The sequence below is a fragment of the Bufo gargarizans genome, chromosome 4, assembly GCF_014858855.1.
Source record: "Bufo gargarizans isolate SCDJY-AF-19 chromosome 4, ASM1485885v1, whole genome shotgun sequence".
NCBI lineage: Eukaryota > Metazoa > Chordata > Amphibia > Anura > Bufonidae > Bufo > Bufo gargarizans.
In genome coordinates this window covers 354,196,597-354,208,281 of record NC_058083.1, presented here as the reverse complement: position 1 = coordinate 354,208,281, position 11,685 = coordinate 354,196,597, and the positions used below count along the sequence as shown (strand labels likewise).

Below are 11,685 nucleotides of genomic sequence, written 5' to 3'. Positions count from 1 at the left end.
AGAAGACACAAACTGGTTTAAACAAATGGTTCACATTATCTGTACTCATGGCTCATTATGCCAATTATGAAACATAACATGATTTGTCAGACTGAATTACTTATCCTGTACTGGTGCTACATTGTTGTTAACAGCTGCATTCATAATTCTGTGGACTTCAGATTAAAATGATAGTGATTTCAATGAGAAGGGTTAAAAAGACACTTCTGGCCGTGGCCCATCACCAGCAGTAACAAAGGATCAGGCATGCTGAAGCCCAAGCGCCTGCTCCTTGTTTCTCCTGATATGTGCAGTCAGGGAGAGTCAGGAGACCTCTATATGCATTAGACTGTTAACCAACTTGCATGACTTTGATCTACCATGTTTGGCCAAATTTACTGTCACAACGCATTAAAGCTTTTAATTCCTACAGCAAAACCATGACGTCAGCTCATATTATAGCATGTAGCTATAAATCTGTACAACGTAAGTAATGTGCAATATTGACAAAGTTACTCAATTTATGAACAATAGATCTATAAAATGGTGTAAAAAAATAAAACGCATGCTGTAAACAAGCCCTTTCAATATTAAGTGGTGGCCAGCTCAGTAAAACTAAATACGTGTAGAGCGGAGTAAAAATAAAGCAGGCTTCTGACTTATGTTAACTATATGACAATCGTGGCTATGCAAGCCTTTGTTCACATTTCATTATGTGAAGATGTTCAGTATAAACAAGAGGAAAGCACATACAATTAACTTATCCAAAAGTCTCCACACACCTAGTAGATGGCAGAAGAACATCCTTTTGGTATAAGCTGAACTGTTAAGCATTAGCATACTTTTTTTGTTTTTTGTTTTATTGTAGTCTACTGTGCTTTCCAAAAGAGATGGATTTAGAAAAAAGTAAAGTGCATGGTATATGTTTTTGTACAATGGGAGTCTATGGCCAATATGTCACCGTTTGCCTATACAGTGGCATACGTATGAAGCTCCCAATACAGATCCACGTCCAGGAATACTCTAGATGTATAGCTCCAATGGAATCAAGGGACGAGATGTGAACAGAGCCCAATTCTGAAGGCCAGTCTGACAGTATGTAAACAAAGAATTCAAAATTTAACAGAAAAATATTAACTTATTTCTTGGATCAGTACTCTGTAACAATAATCTAGGTTAAAGTTTACCATAAGCAGTATAAAAGGTTTCATTACTCCAGCCATTTTTGTCTTCTCGTGCCTGGTATGAGACTATAATGTTGTATTCTCATGGAATCCATCATTATTACTTCCATTTTGAAGAAAATATATATGTAAAGCAATAATAATGCTTCTGCTTTGTCATTTTCTAAGATGGTCTACAGGAGAGATTGGTTGGTGACCATAAATCTTTCTAGTCATCTATCTAAGCAGATCAGAAGAGTCTCTGCTTTTGTCAATCACACAAATAACTTTGTCATGTGATTGATAAAAAGCTGTATAGGTCATGTAAAGCCAGGGTTCTTTTCTACTTAAATTACACAGGTGCCATGAAATATTTTGTTATCATTAACCCCATAAACTAAGGTACAAAACAGAAAAGGTTACCTATTTAGGCTTCGTTCACATTCAGCCTTTCCGTTCTCCTGCCCAGTTTAGGGGCTGGAAAAAAGAAAGGACGGATTCGGCACATAACTGGGCCGAACGGAGCCCATGGGCCCCATAGACTATAGCGGGGTCTGTTAGGTTTCGGCTCAGAAGAGGATTTTGTAGCGGAGACAAAAGTTGTGCATGCAGGACTTTTGTCTCCGCTTCAAAAATCTTCTTCTGAGCGGAAACTTAACGGACCCCATTATAGTCTATGGGGCCCATGGGCTCCGTTTGGCTCATGGGCAGGAGAATGGAAAGGCTGAATGGTGATGTGAACGAAGCCTTAGATCAGTGATGGCTAACCTTGGCACTCCAGCTATAGTAAAACTACAACACCCAAGATGCCCCCCTTGCTTGACTGCTCTCAGAACTCTGTAGAAATAAATGGAGCATGCTAGGAGTCGTAGTTTCATCACAGCTGGAGTGCCAAGGTTAGCCACCACTGCCTTAGATTCATCTAATCTTTCTTATCAAATGCATTGAAGTCTTTGCATACAGTTCTGTAGACTTCAATGTAAAAACCAAGTATATTAACCTACATAAAGTACAAGACACTTAACTGCCAAACCTATTACAGGTTTACTAAGTGCCAATAATTCGCAGAATGCCTTCAGTAAACAGCCACCTAAGAAACCTTCCTAAAAATAAGAAGCTTTTACCAAAGTTCATAGGTTTACAACTAAAACCTTTGAATACCGGATGGAATATCCAGCAAAGGTCTCTTTAGACCTCAGTAATATGCAATCTCTCTCCAGAATTTTAGTACCGGGTAGACTTAAAAGGAAAAAGTACCCAAAGGGGAGATATGCAGGTAACACCACTAGCTAGAAGCTTTGTTTCCTACATAAGAGCCTTGCGATAATATAGGTCTACTAATGTTTCTAGTTAATTAGGGAAAATGTACAGTTGTGTTCTCCCTTTTGCAGTGCTTGATGTCCTTATGGATGCTACTTCTGACTATGCCACTGCTGATCAGTCGTCAATCTTGACAGGAAGAGAATCTGAAGAATCTGTCGGGTGTGTGGGAACCCACATTGTGGTATCTTCTCCCCGAGACACTTTCTCCCACTGGTTAAGATTATCCCTAGGCAAAGAAAAAAGAAAACGAGTGATAAAAAAAGGCATGAAGAATCTGAGAAGGGACAAACATAGGAGGGTTTGGTAGTACTGGTTATAAGAAGCTGTTCACAGAACACACAAACTTGCACTGCCTAATGCCTTTATATAACGTGCATAATCTAATGTGTATGGGAATCTTAACCATTGGCAGACTTTTCCATAGACTAAACATTTTAACGCGATCCACATTTAAAAGAGTTGTGCAGGGGCTCTATATTGACAACCTATCCTCAGGATAGGTCATCAATATCTGACTGATGGGGGTCCGAGACTTGGCATCCCTGCTGATCAGCTGCTTGAAGAGGAGGTGGTGGTCCATGTGAGTGCTGCTTCCTCTTCATTACACTAAGCATCATCTCCCCTGTAGCGGGGGATATAGTGCAATTACAAGTACTCACTCCATTCAAGTGAACGGAGTGTCAACTTAATTATTCACGCTTCCGAGACGATGGGCAGTGTAATAAAGAGGAAGCGGCGATCGCATGGAGCCCCACCTCCTATTCAAACAGTTGATCGTGGGGGTGCCAGGTGTCAGACCCCTGACGATCTGACATTGATGACCAGGTCATCAATATAAAACCCCTGCAGAAGCCCTTTAAGTCTGCAAGGACATTTCTGGACAATTACCAGCTGCAGAAGCCCATTGTCTGTGACAGCTGGGCTCCCCATTAAATGGGTAGCCACTAGTACAAGGGTCAGCAACATTCGGCACTTCAACTGCTGCATGCGCCATTCATTTCCTGGCATGCGCCATTCATTTCTATGGGAGTTCTGAGAAGAGCAGAGCAAGTATGCATGCTGGGAGTTGTAGTTTCACAACAGCTGGAGTGCCGGAGGTTGCCCACACTTGCTCTAGTAGATAATCAGGTGTTTTGCCAGCAAAATGACCATGTTAATTGGTTGGTACTGAGGCTTTGTATGTTTCAATTTATGATTGCCCAGGAAGACCATTGTAAGTGTATATGATCCTGACACCATCTGGCGGGACCACTGTGTTTGTGTATGTATACTAGCAGAAGGACCTGGCTTTGCACGGGTATATTTAATCTGCTTCATTTAATGTTTGCGTGTGAGGTTAAAAGATATCCACAGCGTTCTCCAACACAGTGACCTCTACAGCATCCTGCCCCGTTAACAGTGACTTCCACAATACCCTGCCAGCTTAACAGTGACCTCAACAGTCCCCTGCCCCTTAACAGTAACATCCACAGTCCCCACCCCTTTAACGGTGACCTCCACAGCGGCTGCCCTTTACCAGTAACCTCCAGAGTACCAGTCTCCTTAACAGTGATTTCCACAATAACCCATCCCCTTAACAGTGACCTCCACAGAGCGTGGTTTCCTTAAAATGTGACCTCCACAACACCCAACCCTCTTAACAGTGACCTCTACAGCACCCCGCCTCTTAACAGTGACCTCCATAGTGGACCATCCCCTTAACTTTGACCTCCACCGTTCCCTGCCCCCTTAACAGAGACCTCCACAGCACCAGAACCTTTAACAGTGACTGCCACAGTACCTCACTCCCTTAACAGTAACCCCACTACCTTAACAGTGACCCCCACAGCGACTGCCCCTTTATGAGTGACCTTCACATTCCCCTGCCCTTTAACAGTAACCTCCACAGTAACTGCTCCCTTAACAGTGACCCCCACAGTGCCTGCCCATTTATCAGTGACCTCCATAGTACCCCATCTCCTTAACAGTGATTTCCACAATAACCTATTCCCTTAACTGTGACCTTCACAGCAGTCTACCCCTTAACACTGACCTCCATAGCAGACCGTCCCCTTAACTGTGACCTCCACAGCACTCCTCTACCTTAACAGTGTCATCCACAGCGTCCTGCCCCTTTAACCCCTTTAGGACAAAGCCATATTTCACCTTAAGGACCAGTCCATTTTTGCAAATCTGACCAGTGTCACTTTATGTGGTGATAACTTTAAAACGCTTTGACTTATCCAGACCATTCTGAGATTGTTTTTTCGTCACATATTGTACTTCATGACACGGGTAAAATTGAGTAAAAAAAAATAAATAAATTTTTATTTATAAAAATATACCAAATTTGCCCAAAATTTGGAAAAATTAGCAAATTTCCAAGTTTCAATTTCTCTACTTCTATAATACATAGTAATAACTACAAAAATAGTTATTACTTTACATTTTTGGGGATGTTACAAGGCTTAGAAGTTTAGAAGCAAATCTTGAAATTTTTCCGAAATTTTCAAAGGACCAGTTCAAATCTGAAGTTACTTTGTGAGGCTTACATAATAGAAACCACCCCATTCTAGAAACTACACCCCTCAATGTATTCAAAACTGATTTTACAAACTTTGTTAACCCTTTAGGTGTTCCACAAGAATTAATGGAAAATGGAGATACAATTTCTAAATTTCACTTTGTGGACTGTTTTTTTTGACACCATGTCCCATTTGAATCCCCCCTGATGCACCCCTAGAGTAGAAACTCCCAAAAAAGTGACCCCATTCTAGAAACTACGGGATAGGGTGGCAGTTTTGTTTTTGGTTGCTCTATATTAGACTTTTTGTGAGGCAAGGTAACAAGAAATAGCTGTTTCGGCACAGTTTTTATTTTTTGCTATTTACAACATTCATCTGACAGGTTAGATCATGGGGTATTTTTATAGACCAGGTTGTCACGGACGCGGCGATACCTAATATGTATACTTTTTTTTTATTAATGTAAGTTTTACACAATGATTTCATTTTTTAAACCATAAAAATGGTTTTAGTGTTTCCATAGTCTGAGAGACATAGTTTTTTCAGTTTTTGGCCAATTATCTTGGGTAGGGTATGATTTTTGTGGGATGAGATGGCGGTTTGATTGGCACTATTTTGGGGTGCATATGACTTTTTGATCGCTTGCTATTACACTTTTTGTGATTTAAGGTGACAAAAAAAGTATTATTTTTTTTTTTTTTTACGGTATTCACCTGAGGGGTTAGGTCATGTGATATTTTTATAGAGCAAGTTATTACAGACACGGCGATACCTAATATGTATAATTTTTATTTATTTATGTAAGTTTTAAACAATAACAGCATTTTTAAAACAAAAATGATTTCATTTTTTAAACCCAAAAAATCATGTTTTAGTGTCTCCATATTCTGAGAGCCACAGTTTTTTCAGTTTTTGGGCCATTATCTTAGGTAGGGTCTCATTTTTTACGGAATGAGATTACGATTTGATTGGCACTATTTTGGGGTGCATATGACTTTTTGATCGCTTGCTATTACACTTTTTGTGATGCAAGGTGACAAAAAATGGTTTATTTAGCACAGTTTTTATATTTTATTTTTAAAGGTGTTCATCTGAGGGGTTAGGTCATGAGATATTTTCATAGAGCCGGTCGATACGGATGCGGCGATACCTAATATGTCAACTTTTCCCCCAATTTTTTTTACCAATTTTCTTTTACTTTATGTGAGGAAAATGACTTTCTTGTTTATTTTTACTTGAAACTTTTAATTTTTGGGAGGAACACTTTATTTTTTCAACTTTTTTTTCAGTTTATTTTTTGTCCCACTTTGGGTTTTTAACTTTTGGGGGTCTAATCCTTTACATTGCATTCTAATACTTCTGTATTGGAATGCATTGGCTGTATGAGTAATACAGTGAGTATTACTGTGAGTATTACTCATACAGCTTCCGGCCTGTGAGATCCAGGGGGCTGGATCTCACAGGCTCGTCACCGGAAGGCAGCGCAGATGCCTCAGGAAGGCATCGCGCTGCCTTCCATGCCATCGGGTCCCCCCTACAGCCCCATGGGGACCCGATGGCACCGCCGCCTGCCGCACCAGGTAAAAGCCGCAAACCGCAAGTCTGAATTGACCTGCGGGTTGCGGCGATCGCCGACACGGGGGGGTCGCGGGACCCCCCCATGCATTTAACCAAGATGCCTACTCAATTATTTGAGCAGGCACCTTGTTCCGATCACCGCCCACCATGCGTACTGGTACGTCCTGTGTCCTTAAGGATTGGGACATCATGTCCTAAACAGGTTAAAGGGGTTGTCCAAGTTATATTTATTGATGACCTATCCTCAGCATAGGTAAGCAATATCAGATCGGCGGGGGTCCGACACTCGGCACCCCCTCCGATCAGCTGTTTGAAGAGAAGGCGTGCGCGGTGTCAGCGCTGCCTCCTCTTCACTGTTTACCTTCTAGCTGTTGCATCTGCAGTGGTGAGCAGGTGTAATTACACCCAAGCGTCCCATTCATTTCAATAGGAAGGCTTGGGTGTAATTACACCTGCTCACCACTGCAGATGCAACGGCTAGAAGGTAAACAGTGAAGAGGAGGCAGCGCTGACACCGCTCGCGCCTTCTCTTCAAACAGCTGATCGGAGGGGGTGCTGGGTGTCGGACCCCCGCCGATCTGATATTGATTACCTATGCTGAGGATAGGTCATCAATAAATATAACTTGGACAACCCCTTTAAAGCTGACCTGCAGCAGTGAAGAAAAATGGCTGGGTTGTTGTGGAAACCTGGTGCAAAACAGTGTCGATGTGGAGATGAAGGACCTGTGGGCTTCTATTGGCTGATAAGGGACATGTGACCGTGTGTATGGCGGTTGGGATATGAATGAAAGACCTGCGGGCTTCTATTGGCTAATGCAGGTCATGTGATGGTGCCATATTTACATTTTTTGGGAATATCTCAGGAAGGGTACATCCTAGATAGCCGAGACCCAATCTAAAACCTTTTTGCCAAATTTAGTGCAGATTGGCCCATCGTTTAGTTGCGCAAAAAGAATAGTCAGATAGAAACTCATTTTTATATATATAGCTAGCAGAAGGACCCTTCGCACGGGTATATTTCATTTAATGTTTCTAAATGTCGATCAAAGATATCTACAGTATCCCCATAACAGTGAACTCTACAGTACCCCACCCCCTTAACCGTGAGCTCCACAGCCCCTCACCCCTTAACACTGATCTCCCCCCCCACAGTGCCCCGCTTCCTTAAACTGGTTTACAGAAGCTGATCCCCTTAACTTTGATCCTTCACAGCAGCCTTCCCTTTTAACAGTGAGTTTCACAGCACACCACCCTCTCGACAGTGACCTCCACAGGGGGTCCACACTCCCTTAAAAGTGGCCTTTACAGTAATCTGCCCCTTAACACTGACCTCCATAGTGGACCAACCCCTTAACAGTGACCTCCACAGCAGCCTGAGGTCCAGTTTTAGGCCAGACAGTTCGGCTTTCAGACTCCCCGTCCTCCGTCTGGCACTGTGCTGTCTAAGCGTGAGCTGCAGGAAGAAAGTCACCCTCACTCCCACCCCTGCAGCTGACAGAAATAGCTTTTATAACATTTTCTGAATCCCTGTCGGCTGAGTGGGAGGGGGCGTGGTTTAAATGGATTGGGTGCGTGTCCTTTTGAACAGTTCACCCTAAGACAGCAGCACTGTGCTGTCTGAGTGTGAGCTGCAGGGAGAAAGTCACCGTCCCTCCCACCCCCGCAGCTGACAGAAGTTGATTTTTTAACTTTTTCAATCCCTGTTGGCTAAGTGGGAGGGGGTGTGGCCTAACCAGATCAGGGGTTTTAAGTCCATCTTTTGAGGATGGCCTGAATGGCCACCCTACCTCCCCTCTGAACTGTGACCTCCACAGCACTCTGCTCCCTTAACAGTGTCATCCACAGTGCCCTGCCCCTTTAAAGCTGATCTGCAGCAGTGAAGAAGAATGGCTGAGTTGTTATGGAAACCTGGTGCGAAACAGTGTTGATGTGGAGACGAAGGACCTGCAAGCTTCTATTGGCTGATAAGGGATATGTGACCGTGTGTATGGCAGTTGGGATATGAGTGAAAGACTTGCAGGCTTCTATTGGCTAATGCAGGTCCTTTTTTGGGAATATCTCAGGAACGGTATGTTCTAGATAGCCGAGACCCGGTCTAAAACCTTCCCAGGCACCTGATGTACCTGTGTGCCAAAAATTGATTTGGTGAAGATCGGTCCAGTTGTTTCATCGCGCATAAAGAACAGACAGACGTCCAGACAAACTCATTTTTATATTATAAGATTATATAATCTTATAAGACTAGCAGAAGGACTCGGCTCCGCAAGGTTATATTTCATGCATTTTGTTTAATGTTTGTGTGTGAGGTTAAAAGATATCCACAGTGATCTCCACCACAGTGACCTCCACAGTACCCGGCTCCTTTAACCTCCTCAGGACCGCCGTACGCAGGATTGCGTCTTTGCGGCGGTCCTGTTACTCTGGGTGGACGCGCCGATGCGTCCTCTCGTGAGACGCGAGATTCCGCGCAAAGCCGGCCCGCGCATGCGCATCGCGGGCTGGCAAAATTTAAAAGACAAGTTTGTCATCAACCTGCCAGCCAATGATCGTCGCTGGCAGGTTGATGATTTTCAAAAAAACTAATCAGAAGCCAGCTAACACATCATATTTTGTAAATATGATGGGGTTATATGGCTGCTGTGCTCCTCTGCTCTTTCTTTTGGTCGATTGGTTCCAGCAGAGGAGCACACATCACTGTGAGTACCCACCAACACCACACTTAGCCCCTAGATCACCCTCCATCACCCCAATTAACCCCTTGATCACCCCTTCTTGCCCCTGTCAACCACTAGTGAAAGGGAAAAAAGTGATCAGTGTAAACTGTCACTTTTTTTTTCACTGGTATTGACTGATAGGTTTTAGGATAGTTTAGGTCCCTTGGTTAGGTAGTTTAGCGATCGTTTAGCGCCCAGCCCACCGCACCGCAGTCACTTATTCGCTGATTAGCGTATCGCTAATCAGCATTTGTACTTTTATAGTATCTGTAAGTGATCAAAACTGATCACAGTCAGATCTATAATAGTATTAGTGTCACCTTAGTTCGCCCTCCACCCAAAACGCAGTGTTTGCCCGATCAGGCCTGATCGGTCGCCCACACGTGCGTTCGCCCACGCCCGCCCCCGCCCCACCGCAGTGACAAATTATATATTTTTTTGATCACTGCACATTTACTTTACAAGCGCTGCGGCGATAAAAAAATCAGTTTTGATATTTTTTATCAATCGCAGCGGCCTCCGGTACTTCGCTAGCCTCCCATTAGTAAGACAGGCTTGCTTTTTTTCTTGGGTAGTCTCAGGGAATACCCCTAAATGTAGTTGCCCAAATGTCAAACAGGGGGTATTCTTCTGAAGAGGCCTACAGGCTTCTGACCCAGTCGGATGAGGAATGGGAACCCTCATCTGATGAATCTAGCGGGTCAGAATATGAACCTGTAGAAAGCAGTAGCAGTCTGACCCAAAGTTCGGACGAGGAGGTTGAGGTCCCTGATAGCACCAGGCGTACCCGGCACCGTGTCGCTAGACCACAGGTTGCGCAGGATCCGTTTCAAGGGCAGCAGAGTGGGGCTGGCGCTGTCAGATTACGTGGTGAGGCATACACCAGCAGCGCAGCCCATCCTGGACCTAGTACCAGCGCTGCCGTACAACATGGTGAAGTAGCGAGCACCAGAAGGGCAGTTGAAGCTGGTACGGTGGCACGTGCATTAGTTACCCCGTCGCAGCCACAGCAAAGACGGGCCCGTAGACCCCCTAGAATCCCTGAGGTGCTGGCAAACCCTGATTGGCAGTCCCCAACTTCAGCCGCACCTGTAGTTCCCCCTTTTACCGCCCAGTCTGGAGTTCGGGTTGAGACAGCTCAGATCGGTTCGGCCCTGGGATTTTTTTAGCTGTTCTTGACTGCGGAGCTCTTGGACTTAGTCGTGGCAGAAACAAATGAGTATGCCACTCAATTTATATCCGATAAGCCGGGAAGCTCTTATGCCCAGTCTTTCCGGTGGAAACCCGTCCAAGTTTCAGAATTTAACATTTTTTGGGCCTTCTCCTCAACATGGGTCTAACCAAAAAGCATGAATTGCAGTCATATTGGTCCACGAACCCGATTCATCACATGCCCATGTTCTCTGCTGCTATGTCCAGTACACGTTTTGAGACCATCCTGCGTTTCCTGCACGACAACACCACCTCCCGTCCCAGAGGCCACCCAGCTTTTGACCGGCTCCACAAAATTCGGCCCCTCATAGACCACGTTAACCAGAAATTTGCAGATTTGTATACGCCTGAGCAAAACATCTGCGTAGACGAGAGCCCTTATACATTTTACCGGGCGCCTTGGCTTCAAACAATACATCCCAAGCAAGCGCGCCCGGTATGGGGTCAAATTGTATAAGCTCTGTGAAAAAGCCACAGGCTATACCCACAAATTTCGGATCTATGAGGGAAAAGATCAGACCCTGGAGCCGGTCGGTTGCCCTGACTACCTGGGGAGCAGTGGGAAGACAGTCTGGGACTTGGTGTCACCCTTATTTGGCAAGGGGTACCATCTTTATGTGGACAATTTCTACACAAGTGTGGCCCTCTTCAGGCATTTGTTTCTAGAACAGATTGGCTGCTGTGGCACCGCGCGAACTAGTCGCGCGGGCTTCCCCAACGGCTCGTTACCACCCGTCTTGCAAGGGGGGAGAGGGCTGCCTTGTGTAACGAAGAACTGCTCGCGGTGAACTGGAGAGACAAGCGTGACATTTACATGCTCTCCTCCATTCACGCAGACACGACAATCCAAATTGAATGGGCAACCCGTGTCATTGAAAAGCTGCTCTGTGTCCACGACTATAATTTGCTCATGGGAGGGGTGGACTTCAATGACCAGATGTTGGCTCCGTATTTAGTGTCCCGCCGCACCAGACGCTGGTATAAGAAGGTGTCTGTATACCTAATTCAATTGGCTCTGTATAATAGTTTTGTTCTCTACAGTAAGGCTGGGAGAACAGGATCCTTCCTCAAATTTCAGGAAGAGATCATCGCGAACCTCCTGTACCCAGGAGTTTCTGTGGCCCCATCCCCATGGTAGCCGTCTACACGAGCGACATTTCCCCAGTGTTGTTGCTGGTACCTCAAACCGACCGCCACCCCGAAAAAAATG

General features: G+C 44.7%; 1 protein-coding gene across 3 annotated transcripts in view; it reads right to left on the bottom strand.

Annotated features, from left to right (window-relative positions):
* Nucleotides 1-1,966: 1,966 nt before the first annotated feature.
* The window catches only part of PDE10A (phosphodiesterase 10A), a 333,722-nt gene continuing 324,003 nt past the window's right edge, over nucleotides 1,967-11,685 (bottom strand). For all 3 annotated transcript variants that reach the window (XM_044292077.1, XM_044292079.1, XM_044292078.1), the window contains exon 22: nucleotides 1,967-2,691. In XM_044292077.1, the coding sequence (XP_044148012.1) occupies nucleotides 2,580-2,691 (112 nt within the window). In that variant the 3' untranslated portion in view covers nucleotides 1,967-2,579. The remainder of the gene's footprint in view (nucleotides 2,692-11,685) is intronic.